Genomic DNA, 22,815 nt, shown 5'->3' on the forward strand with positions numbered 1-22,815 from the left:
CCAGACCTAAGCCTTCGAAATCCAGACCGGGCGCCTTCTGACCCTCCATAGCTAGCATGCGTTCTTCCAACAACTTATACTTATCATCTTTTGGAGAGTACTGTTCATTTTCATAATCTTCATCGTCGTCCTCAGGGTTGAAGGGATCAACATTCTCCTCTTCCGAATCATTTTCTGTCTCCTCTTCTTGATCATTCGGAATTCTAATCTTGACTCCTGCGGCCTGTCCTTTAAGCCTTCTTCCCGGGTTAATGTAACTCACAGATTTCTTGTCTTTCTTCTTCTCGAGCAAGAGAGCCTTCAGCTCCTCCTGCCCCTTGGATAAGTTCAAGATCATCTCCTGGAATTGAGCATTCTGAGCCTGGAGATCTTTGACAGTTTGTTCGAGAGCCATCTGTTTAGAAGGAAGACCGTGAGAACATTGATCCTTTAGAATACCTGTTATGCAATGTTATGTTATGCTACGCAATGTATGAAATGTTTTCAAGGACTTTTGGATTTTAACTTTGCGTAAAAAGAGGGAAACTTTTATTAATAATTTCTTTAATCAATGTTCATTACAAAAAATAATAAAAATACAATGAAAGCTCAAGTCTCCTAGGGACGGCTTCTTTTTGGGCGGAGATATGCATTGAGTCTTCGTTCCTCATTAAGCTGGCTGGTGAGCTCTAATACTTTCTTCCTTTCAGCACCGAACTGAGCTTCAAAAGTATCCCTTTCCTCTCTCAACTGGATCCAGGATCTCTTCAATTCTTCAACATTGGTAGGCATATCTGGATAAAGAATGATCTGAGGAGTACCTCCTTCAACTCCTGGTTCAACAATCAGCGGTCCGACTGCAAGATATGGCATGACAAGTTCACGAGCTCTTGCGCGTACCCATCTGAGATAAGGTTCCATAGGAATAGAGTTTTTCTGTCCTAAAGTGCTTCTTTTCACCATGCCCCAAACTCGTACAAATCTTTGACGGAGACCTTGGGAATCGTTGTCATAGTCAAACACAGTGCCTTGGATAATTATTTCATGTGGACCATTCTTCGAGCACAACCGAACTGGCGTAGGGCTAAAGCAGGATTATAAGTAATACCTCCTCTTATCCCCAGGAGTGGTACGTTAGAGAATTCTCCGCAACGGTCAATGATGATAATATTTTCTTTGGGTTGAGGACACCAATGGATGTCTGAATGTGAGAGCGACATTATCCTTTGAGACCATTTCAAATTTTGCTCATTCTTCAAGACTGATTGAGGAAGGTGCGAAATAAACCACCTAGATAATAAAGGTATGCAGCACATGAGAGTCCCTTGCCTTTTCCTAGTACGAGTGTGAAGGGAATGCAAAATGTCTCCAAGCAAGGTAGGCACAGGGTTATGAGTGAGAAATATCCTAACAGCATTCATGTCTATGAATTGATCCGGATTAGGAAATAGCACCAAACCATAGATTAGTAGGGCTAGAACATCTTCGAAAGCATGGACATTCATAATTTTTAGGAATTCTCGGGCCTTATTTATCAGAAATTTGGCAAGTAAACCCTTAACTCCACTTCTTGTTACCCAATTAGTTTCAATGTCGGACTTTGTCATGTGTAAAGCCGCGGCAACTTCTTCAGACTTCGGAATCTTTTCTAAACCACTGAAAGGTATTTGATCAAGGATAAGTATCCCAAGCAGCCTGGAAAATTCTTCTAATGTGGGTACCAACTGATAATCTGGGAAGGTGAAGCAATGATGTTTAGGATCGAAGAACTGGAATAGAACTCTCATCATATCTTCTTTGAAACCGGTGGTAACTAAATTGAGGAGAGAACCATGTTTCTTGATGAACTGAGCATGATCGGGCAGTTCTGACACTAAATCCTTGAGTTGAGGAGAGGTCGCTACAAAATTGATCCGGATGGTCTTCCTGGAAGCCATAGCCTGTTTAACAGAGCAAAGTTAAACCCCTAAGTCCTTGAAATGGTTAGTACAATGTCATGATGTTATGATGTTATGATGTTATGATGTTATGATGTTATGATGTTATGATGTTATGATGTTATGATGTTATGACGTTAAGTAAAGTAACAACACAACAAACACAGTCACACACCAATCATTCCTAGGTTTTTAGGCTTGCATGAGTTCCATAGGTAAGTACCCTCCCCACTGAAGTTTGGTAGGTTCCACCTGTCCTAGAATAGTAACCGGGTTCTAGAAGGATCTCAAATCATCGACCTTTCCTTAAGTCCACTTCAGTGCAACACCAAGCGGTTGACCAAAATTTCCCTAAAGTCCAATCTCAAAGAGTGTAGTATCGAGTATCAACCAACCCCAGTCGGAACCGAAGTCAGTTATCTCACTACTTTCTAATGGCTAGGATGAGTCAATTAGGGTTCTAAAGGTCTGGTTAATGCTTTGATGACACCACGCAGACGCCAAATTTTTCCTCAAGTAAACATGAGGAACATCAGGACATCCAAAGTGTCACATTAACCGTAGCCATCATTTTAACCATTCTAGTATACGCCGGATAGTCGCGATGATCTCTTGCTACTTACCTAAGGTACACTAGATCCGGGTGTAGGATCTTTCACTCAAGCATAGAATACCCAAACAATCCCTTAAAAGTAAATAGACAAAGAAACAATTCGAAAACATAAGTGATCTTATCTTTAAGGTAACCTCTCTTTTTAAGAATCCCCAGCAGAGTCGCCAGTTCTGTGATACGGTGAACTAACTTTTGTGTTTTTGCTTTGGAAAGCAAATGTCACGGATAGCAAGAGTCACCACCGACTTTTCTTTTATCCAATAAGGAAAGGCGGAAAAGAACAGGAAAGACCTTTATTAGATTTTGGGTTCGGGAGGTACATTATACAAAGGGAAGGTGTTAGCACCCTTTGTATCCATGGTTATCCATGGGCTCTTAATTGCTTAATCACTTATGTTTTTCTTGTCCGAAAAAGTGTTTGAGAACTGTTTAGAAAATGTTTTGAAAAGAGAGTTTAACTTTGTAATGATTCTTGTACGAATGTATACAAAGTATTTATCTCGTTTAATTTTGAAAGTTGTTTAGAAAAATATAACTTGGCAATGATCCTAGTACGAATGTATACCAAGTGGTGATTTTCTAATAGATGTTTTGCAAAGTATGAGGTGTGAAAAGTATTTTAAGTTGCGAGTCAGCATTTAAGAGTTATACCTACCCAAGGTCTTTATAGGTATTTCCTATCCTTATGAAGGTAAAACTGTCCTTACTATTGAGAAGTAAGTAGTCTTGTCCTTTGGATGTAAGGGACATCATAGGGTCATCGATTGGTCATTGAAGGCAACATTTGTAAGGATACCTTAGCATTCAAAGGGACGATCATCATTTAACCGTAGGCTACAACGACGGGCCATCGAGGGACAAAATTATATATTCGCAGGCAACATCCGAGGGACTATGATTTATCTTATAGTGACATGATGATTTAATCGAAGGGTCCTTGCTAAGTGTATCCCCACATTCACGGGACATGATCGTAATACCGTAAGGCAACAAAGAGAGGGCCAAGATCATATATTCAAAGGCAACATTTGTAATCAGTTAGGTAATTAGGATGAATCTCCACAAGGGTATCCCATAAATAAAGTGGAATACCTAGCAAGCTACCTTCTTCGGGAGTATGTGAGCTCTCACAAAATTCAGCAAACAGGTCAGAATACCAAATGGGGTGTGATCAATAGTTGCACCGAACAAAGGAATCGCAGCAATAATAATGTCAGGCAAATAATACATAGCTATGATAGAACATGTCAGATAAGCACAAAACAGAACGGAAAAAAAATCAGCGACTGTCATGTTTGCTATTGCCTCGCCTAGCGAAGGCTTGGCGAACACTCGCTACATGCTCGCTTAGCGATGTGCTAGCGAACGGCTGCGGGTTTCGAGTTTAATAACAGTACGATTTCAGCAAGCTCCAAACCCTATGGTATCCATTACAGAAATTACATGGTTAAACATTCAAGACATCCATGCATACTTAAATCCACATGCAAAACCTAAGATACATTTATAAATTCAATCATAATGCCACATGTAAATTGGGAGCATAAAGCGGTAGTGGTAGTGCAAACCTGTTTGCAATTGAATTGCAATATTGAATTGGCAGATCACTCTTAGGGTTGGTGTCAGATTGAGTTGGGCGGAGGTAACCTTTGTGCAAATGAGTTTCCTTCAGGGTTTCCTTTAGGGTTGTTCTGAATTCTCTTGGTTAGCCTCCAGGGTTTTTTCGGTTGCCTCTGTTAGGGTTTGCTTGTTCCCTCTCCGTCCTCTGTCTATCTGTGTGTGTCCTTTTTTCTGAATGAAGTTCTGGTATTTATAATAATTATCTTAGTGGGCTCAGAATTAAGCCCAAAATTTTCTGGTATTTCGTGAGCTCGCTAGGCGAGTGAGGTAGCGAAGGATTCGCTTAGCAAAGGGTTTGCTCGCCTAGCGAGCATGCCAGTTTAGGTCATCTTCTGGATTTGGTAACCTGTGCGCTGGACCCTTGTTCCTTTAACATTAATGTCTTGACCATGGATTAGAATGTCTTGAAAACTTAACGGGCAAATTTTGGGGTATGGCAGTCATGCATGTCTTCCATAATCTTTTCTGCTTCCTTTTTATCCACACAGCGAAGCAAAGTCGAATCATGATTACGTTTGTATAATACTCCATTACTCAAAAAGAATTTAGCGGAGAACTTCCTCAGAAATTTTTTGTCATTGATGGATGCCCCTTCAGGGTATTCCTGAGTTTCTAAATATCTTTTTACTTCGTGGAACCAAGGTTTCTCTTCTACTTCATCAGCATTAAGTTCATAACAATATGCTGGTTCATCTAATCGTTCAATGGTGATCATGGGAGCTTCATTGTCCCATCTGACTCTGAACATAGATGACATGGTAGCCAATGTGTCTGCCAACTGATTCTCTTCTCGTGGAATATGTTCGAATGTAATCTCTTCAAAGTATGGGATTAATGTCAACACCCGCTCTTGATAAGGGATGAGATTCGGATTTTTAGTGTCCCATTCTCCTTTGATCTGACTGATTACTAAGGCTGAGTCTCCGTAAACACTCAAAAACTTGGTTCTCAGGTCTATAGCAGCTCTGAGTCCCAAAATACATGCTTCATACTCAGCCATATTATTGGTAAAATCAAAACATAGTCTAGCAGTGAAAGGCGTATGGCAACCCTTGGGAGAAATAATTACAACACCAACACCATTGCCCAATGCATTAGAAGATCCATCAAAAACCATAGTCCATCGGGATCCCAGTTCGGGTCCTTCATTCGGTCCAGGTTCTTCATAATCAGTAACAAGCATAACATCCTCATCAGGGAACTCAAAATTCATAGATTGGTAATCATCAACTGCTTGATGAGCCAAATGATCAGCTAACACGCTTCCTTTGATTGCTTTCTGGGTAGTATACTAGATATCATACTCTGTTAAAATCATTTGCCATCTTGCTATTCTTCCGGAGAGAGCAGGTTTCTCAAATATATATTTGATAGGATCCATCTCAAACTCAAATTCAACACTACTTATATATTAATCCTTAAATAACCGTCTATGATAGTCGACTAAACACATCATGCCACGTTTCACTTCCATGCAGCCTCCGTCTTCGACAATCTTCCATGTGTATTTAAGTAACTGTTTGATCTTATCTTACTTGCACATCATTCGATTGCACAGAGTATGACTTGAAACTCTCAATTTTACTAAGTCCTTAATTCTCCAGTTCGACTTCGACTTCGACTTTAGTAATTATCCATGTCGGCCAACCATGTTTGTCGAAGTCCTTATAACCATTTATTCTTCATTTTGACTTGACTAAAATCATTATCACATGACTTCTATCATACTTATGTTAGTGTCAAAATTTTGAGATAACACTTCCGCTGTTAAAAATCAGGGTGTTACACATAGAGTACTAACAATGGAACGAATGATAAAATTAGATAAAATTTAAATTAGATATTAGTTATATTATTTAATACATTAATATAAATATAATTTATTTAAATAAGTATGATTTAATTAAATAAAAAAATTGATAATTAATTTAACTAATTATAAATTAAATTAATTAATATTTTATTTAATTTAATTTAAAGAGTTTGTTTAAATGTGAATAAGATTGTCTTAGTTGAAGTAAACAACAATATTTATAATTCCTAAGATTGACAATTTGGTTAATTAAAGGGAATTTAAACCATTATAAAGTTTGAATTTATAAGATTTTATCGAAGTTCCTAGCCAATGAATTGAAGAAAGTAATAAATTAGTTTGTTTCTGATGTTTAATCGGCTTTTATTAAGAGTTGTCAAATTTTAGATGAAGTCTCAATGAAAAATAGGTGGTTAATGGAGTTGAAAGATTGAAAGGAGAAAGCATATGATTCAGGAGATTGTCCGTTCCTAGAGTTCGTTATGGAGAAAACGTCATTCCATTTGAAGCAGAGACATTGAGTTATGGTGTTGACCAAATGAATTCAAACACATAAGGGGAGAATTTTAATTTTTTTTACAACTTTAAAAAGCAAAACAATTTAAAGGTTGATTTTAAGAAGATGGGTAAAAAATAAAGAGGGGTACAAGAAAATAAGATAAAAAGTAAATAGATAAAAGACAAGCCCGACCTTTAGCATGTGCAACGCTCTGGACCCTAAATTTTGAGGGGCCCGCATATTTTTTTGAATTACTACAACTATACATTTTACGCCTATTTTCTTTTAAAATAGGTGTTAAATCATAATATTTTCAAAATCTATCTTACATCTATTTGTTAAAAATAGGTGTAAAAATATATTTTATTTTCAAAATATACGATTTTGTACCGATTTTTTCGAAAAATCGATATAAATTCATATTATTTTAAGCCTATTTTTTAAATAGATCGGGACCCAGATTAATTGGACCGACCCTAATAAAAGACCAGAGAAGAACCCACTAAATTTTATCCTAATTTAGTCCAAAACCACAAGACTCATGTCTAGTCCCAAAAAAATGACCCTTAGACTTTCAATATCACAGAGCTTTTACAATAGGATCAACCCATAACCTATTTTAATTTGAGGTTGAACTTGAAACTTTTATATCAAAATATCATAGTAAAAAAAAAACTCTCTCGACTACAATTAGTGATCAACAAATATTTATAGAAAATAAATCTAGTTATGTATTTTCTCTCCAAACATTAAAAATAATATTTAAGTGAAAATCAAAATTTTGAAGAACAAATGAGTGAGTAAAAGATAAGTTATTTTAAATTTATTGTGTGTTTTCAAATGATCATAAATCCTCCATATAATAAAAAAATTGGTCAAGAAAGGAAAAAAATGTAGACCATATTTGCATCATAATGATATAATTAATTAGAAGATTTCTTAAACTAATTATTGAACGAGTTTAGAAAAGGATAATAATTGATTATAAAGTAACTTTTCACATCATAATCTATTAAACTTTCATTTTAAAAGGCTTGGTGCAAAAAAAAAAAATTAAAAGATGTTTTGAAAAATAATCATTATGCAAAAACATTAACAAATTTAGGTTGCTAAATAAACACTATTTAAGTAATATATTATCAACATTGTCTAATTCAAATTATACGAATTTGTTCGAGTTCAGACTTCTCATTTGATTAGTTGTAATTTATTTTTCATGTTTTTTATCATTTTTTCAAAATTTAATTATTATTTAATAAATATATAATATTAAAAAATAAAAATTAGTAATAATATCTCATTCTCTTATACAAATCAAAATAAGCAATGGCCTATTATCTGAACACTAATATCAAAAACCTAACCACCTGAAACATAGCAATTAGCCCGTCTAGCTCAGTTGGTAGAGCGCAAGGCTCTTAACCTTGTGGTCGTGGGTTCGAGCCCCACGGTGGGCGATACATTTTATTTGAAGTTTACGTGAAACGGCACCGTTTTATATAGATTTTAAACTTGTTCCAAACGACGTCGTATAGTGTTTTCCCGTTCACTCCTTCATAGTATTCTCTTCAAACTGAGAAATTTCCTTGTCTACTACACACACAAAAATCCATTTTATCCTACTTATAAATCAAGCAATCCACAAAAATCACCAAAATACTACAACTATTGAACACTCTAACATGAACTAAAAATTCCCTCACTTCTCTCCAATCACCAAAATGCACCTCCACAAATTCTTATCTTCCCTCATTCTTTTCTTCACCCTTTCACTTCACTCCCACTCTCAACCACACCATTACACAATTTCTCAACACCCTCCCTCAAATGCACCCCACCAAGAATCCATAGAAGTAACCAACCCTCCCTTCACCCACCAACCAACCCCCTCATGCTCCCAACAAATCCTCCACCACTCCTTCGCCAACACTATCGACACCCCCCCTTATTCCACACCCTACCTCCCTCCCTTCGACTGCCCTCCACCATGGACTCGTGTCCTCCTTCACTTCCACGCCAAAACCAAAGGCGAACAATACGACCGCATCGCCGCCATCTGGCTCGCCGGCGTCGAGCTTCTCCGAACAAGCACCGCCGAACCTTCTAATTCTAGAATCTTCTGGAATGTTCATAAAGATGTTACTAAATACACCTCCCTACTTGTTAAATCAAACCTCAACCTCACCATGATGCTTGAGAATTACGTCAACACCGAATTCACCGGCGTGTATCATGTCACAGTTACTCTCTTATACTATTACGATAACACCGTTACGATTCCGTTTAATCAAAGTTCAATTTCAACTTCAATTTCAAATTCAAAGTCAAAATCAAGATCTAGATCTCTTGTGGATGAAGTCAAAGTACCGGATTCTAAGGCTTTGAAGGAATTACCAGCTGATTTGATTGTTCCTGTATCTGACAATGGAAAACGAGGGTTTTGGTTTAGGTTGGAGAAAGAAAGGGATTTGAGGGTAAAAAGAATTCGAATTCCGCGGAATACTTATAAAGCAGTTCTTGAATTGTACGTTTCTTTTCATGGAAATGATGAGTTTTGGTATTCGAATCCTCCGAATTCATATATCAAGACGAACGGTTTAACCACCGGGAGAGGGAATGGAGCTTACAGGGAAGTTTATGTAACGATCGACGGTGAGGTTGTTGGATCGGAGATTCCATTTCCGGTTGTTTTCACTGGCGGGATAAACCCGCTGTTTTGGGAACCAATTGTAGCTATCGGTGCTTTTAACCTTCCTTCCTATGATATAGAATTGACACCGTTTTTGGGTAAGGTTCTTGATGGGAGAAGACATGTTTTTGGAATTGGGGTGAGTAAAGGATTGTCATTTTGGCTTGTGAATGCGAATTTGCATCTTTGGTTAGATCATGAATCTTCTATAGTTCATGCGAACCGGGTTATCCGTCATGGCCCGAAAACCGATGTTCAACGGCAAGAAGAGTTTAGAGGACTTGATGGTGAGTTTCATGTGGCAGCAGAGAAGAACACACTAGTAACAGGGTGGGTTTTATCGAGTTCCGGCAACGTTACCACCGTTGTCTCAAAGGGATTCAGTTTTACTAACTTTATGAAGTTTAAAAATAATGGAACCTATAAGATTGTTAAGCAGAGATTCAAAGCCAGGAAGCTTGTTAAAGTGAGCGATAACAGAGGTGAATTGATTTCCAAGTTAAGAGTAAAGCGCAAGTATCCTCTCCGTGTTATTACTGTGACAGAACCGGGTTTGGGTGATAGATATAAGCTTGTTAGTAATTTTTCTCACGGCTTCATTGAGAGATATGAAGGTAAGGGAATCATGAATTCGATTAGTAATGTTCAGGAATCGAAGGGATGGATTAATGTGAAGGGTCATTCTGTTCTACATGGTCATGCGAGCACGAAGCAAAATTATAGTCATGTTGATAAGTCGAATTGCTATAATCGGAATGTTGCAGCTGATAATGGCAGGATTGTTACTGACAATTCAAATTTTATCTGTGAAAATTCCTTGTAGTTTCTCTTGCAGCAAGTGTACCTAGTTGTGTAGTTTCCTATGTAGGTTTTTGTGTAGTACATTCTTAATCTGTATGTTTCTGTTATTCTTATTTGTGCCACTGTGCCTTGATCTAGACATACACGAAAATAAAAGATACCTTGATGAAAGGAAGATAATGATAAAAAGTAAATCTTGTTCACATGGATTTTATTGCCTGTAAAGCACAGGAACTGAATACGATAGATGTTAGACACACATGCAACAAAAAATGTCAAGTGGTACTTATTGCTTGTAAGTAGAATCCTAAGTTTGTGCTAAATAGTACTTATTGCTTTTGAGTAGAATCCTAAGTTTAGCTAAGGAATACGACAGATATTAGACACTCGATTGATAAGGAGTTAGCTCATATATCAGGAGGTCATGAGTTTAACTCTCACTGTCGATCTAAATATCTCAATAAACATATAATCTGTAAATATCTCAATAAACTCAGAATCTTGAAGCATGCCTAACTCTGGTAAGCTATAACTTCAGCTTCAAGCATTAGGTTGTTCAAGCCACTGATGCCATCCATGCTAGTTTGTGGCAATAACCTATCTTTGATTTGCATAACTTTATACCAAAAAATAATGGACAAGATGGGGAGTAAACCCTTCAACGATAAAATGTCACTGTATTTTATATTTGGTTTTTTATTTTGGACATGAAAAAACATTTTTAGATGTGTAAAATTGATTTTAACTTGTTTGATTAATCAAAAATAGAACTATACTTGGAATGGTAGTGTTACACTGTTATGTATGTAAAAAGCAACCAAGCTCATAATATTCTCTATATTTACTATAAATACATGTTTCACCAACTAATTTCACACTCAAAAAAGATTACCGGTCAAATAAATTAATATTCCTTAAAGTACAATTTGTTGCTTGTAATTTTGATTTAGAATACACTGAAAATCGGGAAATCGAAAGAATGCAACATCCTGTTCGTCAACATATGAGCATTCATAAACTTGTGGGACGCCAAAAACTTTTCCTGCCAACAATAAACTGATTTTGATGCGACGTTACAGACCAGTGAAGTGAGCGCAAGATTGGACCAAGTTTGCTAAGCATTTCCATGGAATCATGAATCACAAGATATCCATCTGGTCTCAATATGCGATCTATCTCCACGACCACATCTACAAGGTCGCATCTGTCAAAGTGTGAAATATGTCAGAAACATGTCTCAAATCAATACATAGCAATGCTACATGTAGAAGCTCACAGTCCTCCGCGTCATCACAGCTAAAACAATGACTACATTGGTACCGATTTGACAAAAACAAATTTGCGTGCCTCAAAACTCAACTCTTATTTGATTTTTTTTGTTTTGGTCAAACCATACTGATCAGATCATTCTCTTAACCATAAGGATGACGACATTGACGAGGACTTCAAGCTGGCCTACTGTCTAGGGTAGAATCCGGTTTTACAATAAGCATACCTTTTCTCAAGATGTTTGAAAAGAAAGCTAGCATGAAGGAGGTCATATGTGCGCGGATAGGTATTAAAGGACTCGCACCAATCATGATACATTCCTATTAATCCTCGGTCCAATACAACAGGAAGTGTATCCGGCACATCAATGGGCACTACATTCATCACCCAGATGGGCCGATCAACAAGTGCTGCGGCAAATCTGAAAATAACACACTTGGTATCAGTTCAAAAGAATTTCAAACTAAAGTAGCCAACTTGAGACAACGGTGTCAATAAATCCGTACAAAGTTGAAAATTTTACTAAATATATACTTTACCCTGCATAGCCAGCATTCATGTCCATTACATTTCGAACACTTGACCAGCTTATCGAAAGACCATTGTCATAAACATCTGACACCAGTTGAGACCAGTGCTTGCTATCCTGGTTGAACTCATCAATGGCATCTGAATCGTGATTTAGGCTAGGGGGCTTACTCGTAAGCCTCTGAGGCCAAGGCATGGGCCAGCTCTGCGGTTTACCCTTACCATCAACCGGAAGAGGGGTAAGGCAGCTATTGAGTCGGGAATACCTTAAAAGTAATAATGCATCGGAAATAAGAATAGAAAGAAAGTAATCAAAAGGAAACAACGGTATAGTGGTTTGATTTGAGACGGCGTAAATAAAATTTTCAATCACATACCATGAGCTATTTTTCCCATTCACATTTTCACATATAGGTGGATTGTTCTCTTGACGTTTCTTATAGCAAGAAGATGAAGTAGGCTTCTGGTATATAACAAGTCCGATTCCAGATGAATCGTCAGCCTTAGCCACAACCTTCCAGCACATAGCTTTTGTTATAGCCACCATGGCTGCACTTTGAAAAATAAAATTTAATGAGATTTATTTTATTTTTCTTAAGCGCAAAGGATAACATTGATCTCCTAAGATATAACAATTAGTATCCGTATTACATGTTACGAAAATTCAGCATAGAGAAAGAGACAAACCTTTCCATACTTTCTGATCTCGATCATCATCACGATAAACTGGTGTTGCAGACCATGCAAAGTAACCGCCGGGTCTAAGAATCCTATTGAGTTCGTATAACGGTTTACCACCTAAAGTTGTAAACCAGATTTTCAGATATTGATATTAACCGAACATGTAAGGAAGTTCAAGAAGCTGTCTGGATATGAAGAAAAAAAAAGAGAAAATTACCATCTGCATCCCAATGAACTCTGCATCGTGCACAATGGATCAAATCGAAACCATTGTCCGGAAAAGTCAACTTTTGTGTTCCAATGACCGAAAGAGTTGCTGGAATTCCCCGTTCTAAAGCAAATTGTATCTGAGCTTCATGTTCATCTTTCGGGGCAAATGACATGGTAATAACATTTTTGTCTAGCAGATATCCACCAAAGCTAGCAACGCCGCAACCAACATCAAGAACAACCCTAACATGCTTCCCCCATTGAATTTTCGCTAATGTCTAGCGTATAACAAAACAAATCAGCAAATCACAAAACAAACATTGTCGCTAGCTAGTAAGCCTTCAAAAACCAGTCCTATATCATAATAAAGGAAAAATTTGTGAAGGCGCACAAAATCATACCTTCTCTATGAAGTCAATATAATGATCAACGCCGTCTTTGAATTGAGTACCACCTCCTGGAAATTTGAGATATTCACCAGATTTCACAACCCAGTGTTGGTCTTTCTTGTATTCAACTAGCTTCGGATACGGGACATTATCATACCAAATCTGTTTAAACCAAAATATAAAATTCAATAGTTGCAAACAACTATGAACATAAAAGGGAAGTAATTGAATATAATAAGGTAGCATTTCATGGTAAAATTGAGCTAAAACTAAAACAGTAAGCAATATAGCACCGACACCTCTGGAAAAAAAGAGTGTGTTAGTGTCTGTGTCTATAACAATACATTTAATTTATTCATTTTTTTTCAAAATATTATCATCGTCGAAGTGTCTGTGTCAATGTCGGTATCGTATTTCCGATGTTTGTGCTTGATAGACACTAAAAACAAAGGCCTAATACTATTATAGATGAAATGGGATAAAAACAACAAGTTCAAGAAACAAAGATCTAGACCAACAACAAAAAAACACACAATTTCTTACCAAACTAACAATCTCATCTCACCATGTCCCTGCTCTTAGGCCAACGAACTGGTTTTTTATAACCATTGGGAATCGGCAACAAACATTTGAGACTAGTTTCAGGACAATGTCTTTCTCTATGTTCCATGTGTCTCCTCGACTTCAAATCCTTAATCGCTTTATAATTATCCAAACAAGGTATAAAATCAACCGTCACAGTTTCCTTACAAAGCTTCCAATCAATACTCAAATTATTATTAGTATTACCCCTAACACGAGGCTCCTCTTCCTCTGAGGGTAGTTTTTCTTGTTTTGAAATTGTAGTGGAATCTGATTCTGTAGGGTTGAGTGGTGGTGGTTGGGGTTGGTGTTTGAGATCGGAGTAGATAACAAAGGGGTTGAAAGTGGTGGTGATGTCGGTGGTGATGAGGAAGAGTGTGACGGAGATGAGTAAGATAGAGAGAGATAGAATGAAAGGGTATTTCTTTTGCTTGAAGAAGTGTTCAACAGGAATTGCCATTTTTGGTTTTTGTGTCTGAAATCTGGGTTTGTTTGTTTGAGTCTGAGGAATGTGTACTTAGAAAGAACTACTTTGGTGTTAAGAAGTGAACAGTTTCATTCAAGTCAATCCTAGGATCTAGACGCGTTTACACTGTCGCTAGGGTGACGGTGTCACGGTTTTACTATTTTTATTTAGTTGTATTTTAACTTAGTTTTTTTATTTATATCTCGAATATTTTAACAATTACTACTAGTAAATCAATGACTGCATTTTGATCACTGAAAATAGGCTTCTTTTTTTTCTTTTCTTCTTTCTATTCTAACACATTTTTAAAATTAAAATTTTAAATTCTATTCCATTTTAAAAGGACTGCATTTGCAATTATGAAAGAATTCGTTCAATCAATGATCGAGTATATGTTTAAAATAATATATTAATCTTAAAATTTAAGACGGATCCCTTATTAAAAAAAAAGTGCAATAATTTAAAATTTTAACTTTAAATATGGGATCGAAAAGTAAAAAAATTCTAAAAGTAACTCAAGATATACCTTCTGCAAAATGAAAATAGACCATATATGATTTGTTTTTTTATTCTTTTTTCTTTTTAAACTACTCCCTCATTTTAAAATCCTTTGGTTTCAAAATCATTATGTTTAAGGTTTTTTTTTGCATTTTAAAAAATATAATAATATTATCGTAAGATATTATATATTATTAATTAACTTTATAAATATGTTGAAAATAGTGTAAAAACTAATAATTAAATGACACGTTTAAAATAAAATTATTTCTACATTAAAAAAATGAAAAGTCATTAATTTAAAAACAAATTATATTTGTTAAAACAAGTTATTTTAAAATGGAGGGAGTGCTTTTTAACTTTACGAGCAAGATGCCATTAAATTTAGAGATGAACAAATAAGATTCATTCACCATCCTCGTCCGTTTATATTATTTTATAATGTATTACTTTCGTTTTAAAATGAAGGTTGTTTAAGTTTTTAAATACAAATTAAAAAATACAATAATATGGTTATAAAATACTAATAAAGTTTTACTAAATTAATTCTATTAATGTGTTGTAAGTAGTATAAAGAGTATTAATCGGAGAGTATAATTAAATTTTTTTATTATTTTTACATTAAAAAATAAGAATAAAATCATTTTAAAAGTAAAAAATATTTGCTAAAATGACAGTTGTTTTGAAACAAACGAAATAGGAAATAGAAATAAAAATCAAACACTTCTCAATTTCCGACTGCATAAAATTATTTTATATTATTAATGTATTCTAATTAAATTCTTTAATTTATTATTTTTAAAGTAAAAATCTATTTTGGTCTCCAAAATGGTAGAGTTCAATTTAATCTCAAAAAATAAAAGACTATATTTAATCCTTTATAAAATTTAACTGGATTATAAATACAAAATCTATACCCATTGAATCCAAATCTCATTAAGTTAAAAGATACTCACTCTTCCCTTAGATCAATCAATTTACGTTGTTAATGTTTCTAATAATGAATAGTTAATCTATAATTTAAAATATTATTTATTTATTTATTTCAAATAACACACAAGTAAATATTTATTTATTTCAAATAATATACAAATTTGGTTTGTATTAATTAAGTATTTAATAATTAATTGAATTACTAAAATAAATAAATATTTATTTATGTGTTATTTGAAATAAGTAAATAAGTAAATATTTACTATTACTATAAGTTAGGAGAATTATTTGTTGTCACGTTGGCCCTGGTAAAGAGATATAGTGCTGCTTAAAGATCGAGTTTGATTCTTTTCAGATTTTTTTATGTTTTTTTAAATATGAATTGTTTAAAAGTATATGTGGCATAAATAATAAATAATAATATGACAATTTAGTTTATGTTTAAAAGTAGGAAAAAATCGATTTGAAAAATATTAGCAGAGGAACTAATATGACTCAATTAAATTTTATAAATGATTAAATATGATCTTTTTATTTCTCGAGAGTTAAATTGGATTTATTAATTTTTGTGAGAGACCAAAATGAATCTTCACTCATATTTTTATATATAATTAATTGATATGCAATGCAAGTGTAAAAAATGTTACATCATCGATGCCTCACAAACATTCATAAAAAAAATACTTTAGATGTGATTAAAATTAAATTAAATATATATAAAAAATTAACGATTTTAATTAACTGATAATGTAAAAAATTTACACTATCTAAATTATTATGTTTATATTATAATAATTATTATTAAATAAAAGTTTTATATTTAAGATATTTTTTTTAAAAATTGACAGATTAGAAACTAGAACTCATGAACTTCTTTTCTTCAAAACTTTTAGAATGTTTCACCACCATTTTAAAGTGAATGTTATATGTTAGTGATGCATATACAAAATGCAATTCATAATTTCTCAATAACATTAAAAATATATATAATAATGTATAGAGATTTGATAATTTATTTTTGAATCATTATATCTTTTTTTTAATCACTTCGTTTTTATAGGTTTTGTATGTTAGAGAACTGTGAATCATTATAAATATAACGACTCATACCCACTCATTATCAAAAAGCTCAACTGAGTACACTACAATTGCTTGGAACATCCACGAGGGGGTCTTAAATAAACATAATGAATCAGGCGATGTGCTTACCACATAGGCGAGTTGGTCATATAACGAGACTTTTTCGAAATGTCATCATCTATTATGATTCTTTAACGAGGTGGTGTCAAAGATCACTGCAAAAATAGCAAGCACTCACCATACTTTTGGGATTGTGGACAGTCATGTTTCTCCATAATGGCTTAATCACTTCATCTTTATAAATATCATGTTTAAGGGATTGTGAATCATCATGCTCAGACTCACACATTGTCAAAGATCTCGACCTAACATAATACAAGTACGTGGAACACACTACAAGTTTTAAATGGAACACAATAAATTATGTCAGATACTCGACACATAGACAAATTATGTCAAATACTCGGCACATAGACGAGTTGACCATGTCACGAGACTTTCTCAAAAGTGGTCAAATTGACTAATTCCGGAAAAAACGTTTCAATGCGCTATTTAAATAATATGGAAATAATTAATTCATACCATTTGATTAATCTATTTGAAGTACCTTTTGAATAAGGATACCACTATTATGGTTATATTATATGGAATTCATAAACCATCATGATAGAATTATGATAAAATTTACCATAATCATATACAGTCAGAACAAATATTTTAAAGTAAAAAGAAGAAGGTGAGACTCGTGATGGTAAAATTTAAAATGAAATTAATCAAAATAATAAAAAAAATTTTCTTTTCAAAATAATAAATTAAAAATAGTAAAATTCCCGTGTGAATAAAAAAAAAGTACTCACACGGCTTTAATAGTTGACTCACTTCATTTTATAAATGTATATAGTAAATTACCAATAATTTATCAAAGGTACATGCCTCCCATAAAAATAAATGTATAGATCCACCAGTTTTTTTCACTTACTACTGATGTCCCATACAATATACATACTCCAATCACTGTCACCTATATTTGCCAGAAGAAAAATGGCTTATTATTAAGCTTGAACAACTTTATTTAATAAGCAACTTTTATGGTTGATGACAAAAAGTAGTACTATAATTTTAAGCTAAAGCAAGAGAAAGAGTAGACAACGCTCCTCTCCCAATAAGCAACTCACAAACATCCTCATGTCCCCAAACTCTAGCCAAGTACAAAGGTGTAACACCCTTCTTATTCATAGCATTAACATTCACACCCTTTTCAACAAAAATCCTAACCGTCTCAAAATCACCACTCTCCACCGCCATATGCAAAGGCACATGACCTTCATCATCCTCACATTCTAAATCTAGCCCTGCCTTACATAGCATTAACACCGCTTCCTTGTGCCCTTTAAATGCCGCAACATGAACCGCTGTTAAACCATAATCATAGCGGTAGTTGAAATTCACACCTATTCTTAATAACGTCTCAAGTTCCCTCACATTTCCATTTCTTGATGCCTCTAACACCAATTCTCCATGCTCCACATCCTCCACCTAATAAAAAAAAAAGTCAATAGTTATCTAATAATCTAAAATTTCAATAATTAATATATTAATGACTAGTACACGGAAAAGTGAATAAATGCGGAGACACTCACGTGTTGTACATTGTTTGCATCTGCCACGTGTACATCATCGTGACGGTTAAAATGGTCCGATCTAACCGTCTCGTGAATTCTCAATCCAGCTTCGAGGAGAAGAAGAACCATATCATCTGGGTTATCTAACTCGGAAGCAACTCGGAGAAGCGAGTTAGACTCATCCAGAGACAAACCAGCCAACACAGAACGCTGCCGTTTAATCAAACCCCTAACAGTTTCCAAATCGGCGCGAGAAACGGCGTCGCGTAGAAGAAACGAACCGATAAAAGCTACTTTGAGTTTGATATCGTAAGTGGAGAATCCGTAAGGTCGAGAAGCGAACCATGAGTTGATGGAATCGGGGTGAGTTGAATCGGACGAGTTGGATGAAAACTCGGCGGTTTTGATGAGGAAACGGTCGGAGGGTGAACGAGGGTAAGATCGAGGGAGATTGGGTTGAGGTTTGAGGATTACTTGGAAGGTGGAGATGGAGAGAGGTGGAATGAGTCCACTCGGTGGGTTAACCAGGAATTTGTTGGGGGATGAGGTTTGGATTTTGAAAGCTATTGGTGTGGTTGAGTGGAGTGACTTGAGTTGTACAGTGGCTCGGCATTTGGTGTTGAGTGTGAATTCTATCCGAACCTCAGCTGGTTCGCACACTTCCACCAGCTTCTCCATCTTCCGAACCTGTGTTTTGGGTGGATCTTTAGGATTAAGAGTTTTTTTTGGTTGTATATTTACGTTGAAAGAAGAGAATGTTGGAGTTCACGTGATAAATTGATAATGCGACAATGGAATATGTCTATATTTAATTTGTTTCCAAAACTAAAGTTGCATTTTACACTTTGGAAATTTTGTATGATATGAAAATGTAGTTGATTAAGTCTAAGTAGGACATAATTAAGTTGAGCGTAGAAAGTGATTATCAAAATAAATTCAATTTTCAGGATTTCTTGAAGAAAGAACAAGAATGTGATAGTTGGATAAAACTCAAAATGAATTACTGCATAGAGAAGTAACCTTTTTTATGTGTAAAGAATGGGGCTGGAGAAGAAAATTAACCAAACTAACCTTTTAAAAGAAATAACTAAAAATTGGCGTAGTAAAAAATAACTGAAAAAACTATACTATAGGCAAGAATACGAAAGAAGTAAAAATAATTAGGTAAAATATTTTGTCCCTTAACTATATTTTTTTAAATCAGATTGATCTCTTAACTCTTAAAACGCGATGCTTTTCTTTGTCTAATTAACGATGAATTTAGTGATTGGTTTTTGAATTTTTTTTGTCGTTAATTAAATAAAAAAAGACCAACATAACGCATTTTAAGAGTTAAGACAAATAAAGCGTTTTTGAAATTCTCTCTAGTCTTATTTATAAATAAAAGTCTTCTAAATTATTTCACCTTAAATATAATCGAATATCAACAAATCTTTTTGTACTTAATATTTTTTTTCAAAAATATCTCTGAATTAATTATTTAATATCATTAATGGATGAAAAATTAATTGAGGATATACTAATAGTTATGATATTTTTATTATATGAAATAAAAAATTAAATGCAATTACTTATCTTTTTTTAATAAATAAGATATTTTTTTTACTTATAGATTAGGCCAAAATAGTACAAATTTAATAAAAACTATAACATGATGATAATTGTTTTATGGAATGCCATTCAAAATTAAGGGCATTCCATTTTCATTAAAAAATCATCGTTGTAACTATCTAGTTTTTGAAAAAAGACAATATCTTGAAATATAATCCATGATTGCAACAAAAAAAAGAGGGGATTATGTCAAAATCTTCTTAAGAGAAAATAAATTTTAAAAAAAAGACAACCCAATGTCATACCACAAAATTCACTCTACCTTTAATAATGATCATCTAGGTTACTAATCCTAATCATTTGCATATCTTAATAATCATTCATCTCATCTACATACCCATAGTATCATGTACATTCCATTTGCATTGAGGAAAATATAAAATCATGGATTTAAGGGTTTTTATCACACATGGTATTGAATAGGAGGCGAGTCATTCATCCTGGTTGTCTTCATCATGGATCATAGCTTGAAACCCTGATTCTTGGGCCATAGTTGTGGTCATGCCATGGATTCATGGATGTTGGATTGTGAGCATCATCATGATCATTCAAGTCCCTGAAACCCTAGTTTTTGATTATGGCATTATCACATATGATATGTGCATTCAAGATTGAGGATTCATCTGGTCCATTATGGATGGTTCATTAGCTTGAGTAATATTCATGGTCCTGATTCATTGATTAGGGTTCATTCAAGCTTCACATGATCATGACCATTTTGTTTGATTTGGGTCCATCTGGTTTGATTCATGGCATGACATAAGTCGTTTGGTTCAGGGGCATTGTGGTTCACATTCAATTGTCCATAAGACATTACACAAAAATACACATTTTTACCTAAGTTGACTTTTGGTCAACTGTTGACTTTTTGGTCAACTAGTTGACCAAAGTTAACTGGCCACTCTAAGACCTAATCCCATCCCACATATCTTGATTCACTATACAAAGTCATCTTTGTTTACTTCTAGTTTGATTTATTCCATCTCATGTTCATGTTAACTTTTAAACCATGTTCATTGTCCATTTATGTTCATCTTTAAAACCACTTTTAACCATGTCTTTTATTCACGTTTTAAATCATGTTTCTTTACAAGTCCATTATGACCATAAACCAAGTGCAATTAACATTCCATCAATTTCCCACAAGTCCATTATGACCATAAAGCTTTGGATGATACTATCAAGACCTACACTGAAAGGAAGATCAGGCTTGAGAGACTGATCAAATCTTTGGCTGAAGAGAGTCATGATGAGAATGTGGCTGGTGATACTGAAGAAGGAGATGAGGAAGAAAAGGATGTTATTACCGGTGCTACCTCTACAGATGAATCAAATGTTTCTGCTGACATCTTAACTGTTTGTTTTTTGTTTGATTTTGTATTTTTTTGTGGGTCTTTGCCATGAATATTTCACCTTTGTGTGCCATGACCTGTACCTCTAACTCACATGTTTTGCTACTGCTTTGCTCTATTGTTTTGTTGCCATTGAAGAATGTTTGCCTGATTTTTCATATTTTGGCTAAAAAAGGGGAGTAGATAGTGTAAATTTGTGCTTTTGAATGCTTTTTTTGATGCCTTGTGTGCTCTGTGTGAAAGTTGTTTCTTTAAGGGGGAGTATGTTTCCTATGTGACAGGGGGAGTAGTCTCTGTGTTACTGATCATGACATTCAGGGGGAATTTGATCTATTTGTGCTTAGGCTGTTATGTGCTTGCTGTGATGTCAAACAAAATGTCTTGACATTTTGTTTCAGAGATTTTTTTCTCTAAAGGAGGCTTGGAGTTTGAGAGTTTATTTCTCTCTATGTGTTTTCTGTGAGGCTGAGTTTCTACTTATTTTTTATGTGTGTGCCTTTGATATGTCTTGGTGTTATACCAAGTATTTGGTTGTTTGGTTTTGTGCTTGTGATTATTGCTGCTATTTTATCTTTTCTCCAGATGTATGATGCAAAGGTTGTTTTAGCCAAAATTTTCCAAAGGGAGAGATTGTTAGGTATGTGTTTTTATGATTGACAATAATTTTGTTAAAACATGTATCACATCAAGATGTTGAGCAAGATGTCTTGACATGTTGATCATACATCTTTGCAGACTTTGTTTTACTTCTTGGAAGACTTATTTTATAATGAGATCTCTAAAGATTCTCTGAATATTCATCTATCATATCTAACTATCCAAGAAGGTTTTTTTTATGAACTCTTATTTCATTTCCAGTTGTGCACTTATTTCATAAAAAGGGATGTTGAGACATTTTAGGAAACAAATGATCTTGTTCCTGATTTTATGCAGAAGATTCTACAGACTTTGTGCAACAATCCAGGTTGGATTTGTTGCGGTTTTAAGCCTAAGCCCACGCTTACCAAAGGATATTTAAAGAGAACGTTGATAACCTAATTTATAGAAGAGAGAGTTACACTTGAGTATTGTGAAATTAGGGGTTTAGTGTTCTTTGTTATTTGTGAGTCACTCTTATAACTCGTTGATATTAGAGTTGGATTGTGTCTTTGTGTTGTAGTTGTTAATCACTCATAAGCTTTTAAGCAAGAGTGAATTATATGTTTTAGAAGAGTGTCTTCTATTATTTGATTAAAGTCATTAACACTATGTGTGATTGAAGGGAAGTGAAAGTGGTTTCATATCTAGGAGAGTCTAGATAGAAATAGCACGAGTAGTGATTAGGTGCGAAGATTGTAAACAAGAGGTTGTTTACTGACGTCTTTAAACTAATAATATTATAGTGGATTTTCTTCCTGGCTTGGATGCCCCCAAATGTAGGTGAAGTTGCACCGAACTGGATTAACAATCATTTGCGTTATTTACTTTCAGCAGTGCTTATTATTATTATTATTATTATTATTGTGTAAAGTCCTTATATTAGTGTCATGATATCACATACAATATCTGATATCTGAATACCAAAATTTCAAATTTCACAACAAAAGTGTAAATAAAAAGGAATTAGTTAAATTAATTATTTTGATGAATTATGAAGGAGAAAA

At 34.4% G+C, this 22,815-nt stretch overlaps 3 protein-coding genes and 1 non-coding gene across 4 annotated transcripts; 2 read left to right on the top strand and 2 right to left on the bottom strand.

Annotated features, from left to right (window-relative positions):
• The first annotated feature begins 7,845 nt into the window (after nt 1-7,845).
• TRNAK-CUU (transfer RNA lysine (anticodon CUU)) lies at nt 7,846-7,918 on the top strand. The gene has a single exon. It is a non-coding gene; the product is annotated as a tRNA-Lys (tRNA).
• Nucleotides 7,919-8,041: 123 nt separating this feature from the next.
• Nucleotides 8,042-10,154, top strand: LOC127118120 (peptide-N4-(N-acetyl-beta-glucosaminyl)asparagine amidase A). The gene has a single exon (XM_051048268.1). The coding sequence runs from the start codon at nt 8,183-8,185 to the stop codon at nt 9,971-9,973; it is 1,791 nt and encodes a 596-aa protein (XP_050904225.1). The 5' UTR covers nt 8,042-8,182; the 3' UTR covers nt 9,974-10,154.
• Nucleotides 10,155-10,724: 570 nt separating this feature from the next.
• LOC127118121 (probable methyltransferase PMT23) lies at nt 10,725-14,204 on the bottom strand. The gene is made up of 8 exons (XM_051048269.1): nt 13,594-14,204; nt 13,041-13,190; nt 12,647-12,917; nt 12,436-12,546; nt 12,126-12,297; nt 11,760-12,014; nt 11,447-11,641; nt 10,725-11,155 (listed from the first exon to the last, which is right to left on the bottom strand). Exons 1-8 carry the CDS (start codon nt 14,068-14,070, stop codon nt 10,963-10,965), a joined length of 1,824 nt encoding a protein of 607 aa, XP_050904226.1. The 5' UTR covers nt 14,071-14,204; the 3' UTR covers nt 10,725-10,962.
• Nucleotides 14,205-17,633: 3,429 nt separating this feature from the next.
• On the bottom strand, nt 17,634-19,142 carry LOC127118122 (protein VAPYRIN). Its single transcript, XM_051048270.1, has 2 exons — nt 18,228-19,142; nt 17,634-18,123 (listed from the first exon to the last, which is right to left on the bottom strand). The coding sequence occupies exons 1-2, from the start codon at nt 18,885-18,887 to the stop codon at nt 17,707-17,709; spliced, it is 1,077 nt and encodes a 358-aa protein (XP_050904227.1). The 5' UTR covers nt 18,888-19,142; the 3' UTR covers nt 17,634-17,706.
• Nucleotides 19,143-22,815: the final 3,673 nt, after the last annotated feature.

This window comes from Lathyrus oleraceus, chromosome 2 (genome assembly GCF_024323335.1).
Source record: "Lathyrus oleraceus cultivar Zhongwan6 chromosome 2, CAAS_Psat_ZW6_1.0, whole genome shotgun sequence".
In the NCBI taxonomy this organism is placed as follows: Eukaryota; Viridiplantae; Streptophyta; class Magnoliopsida; order Fabales; family Fabaceae; genus Lathyrus; species Lathyrus oleraceus.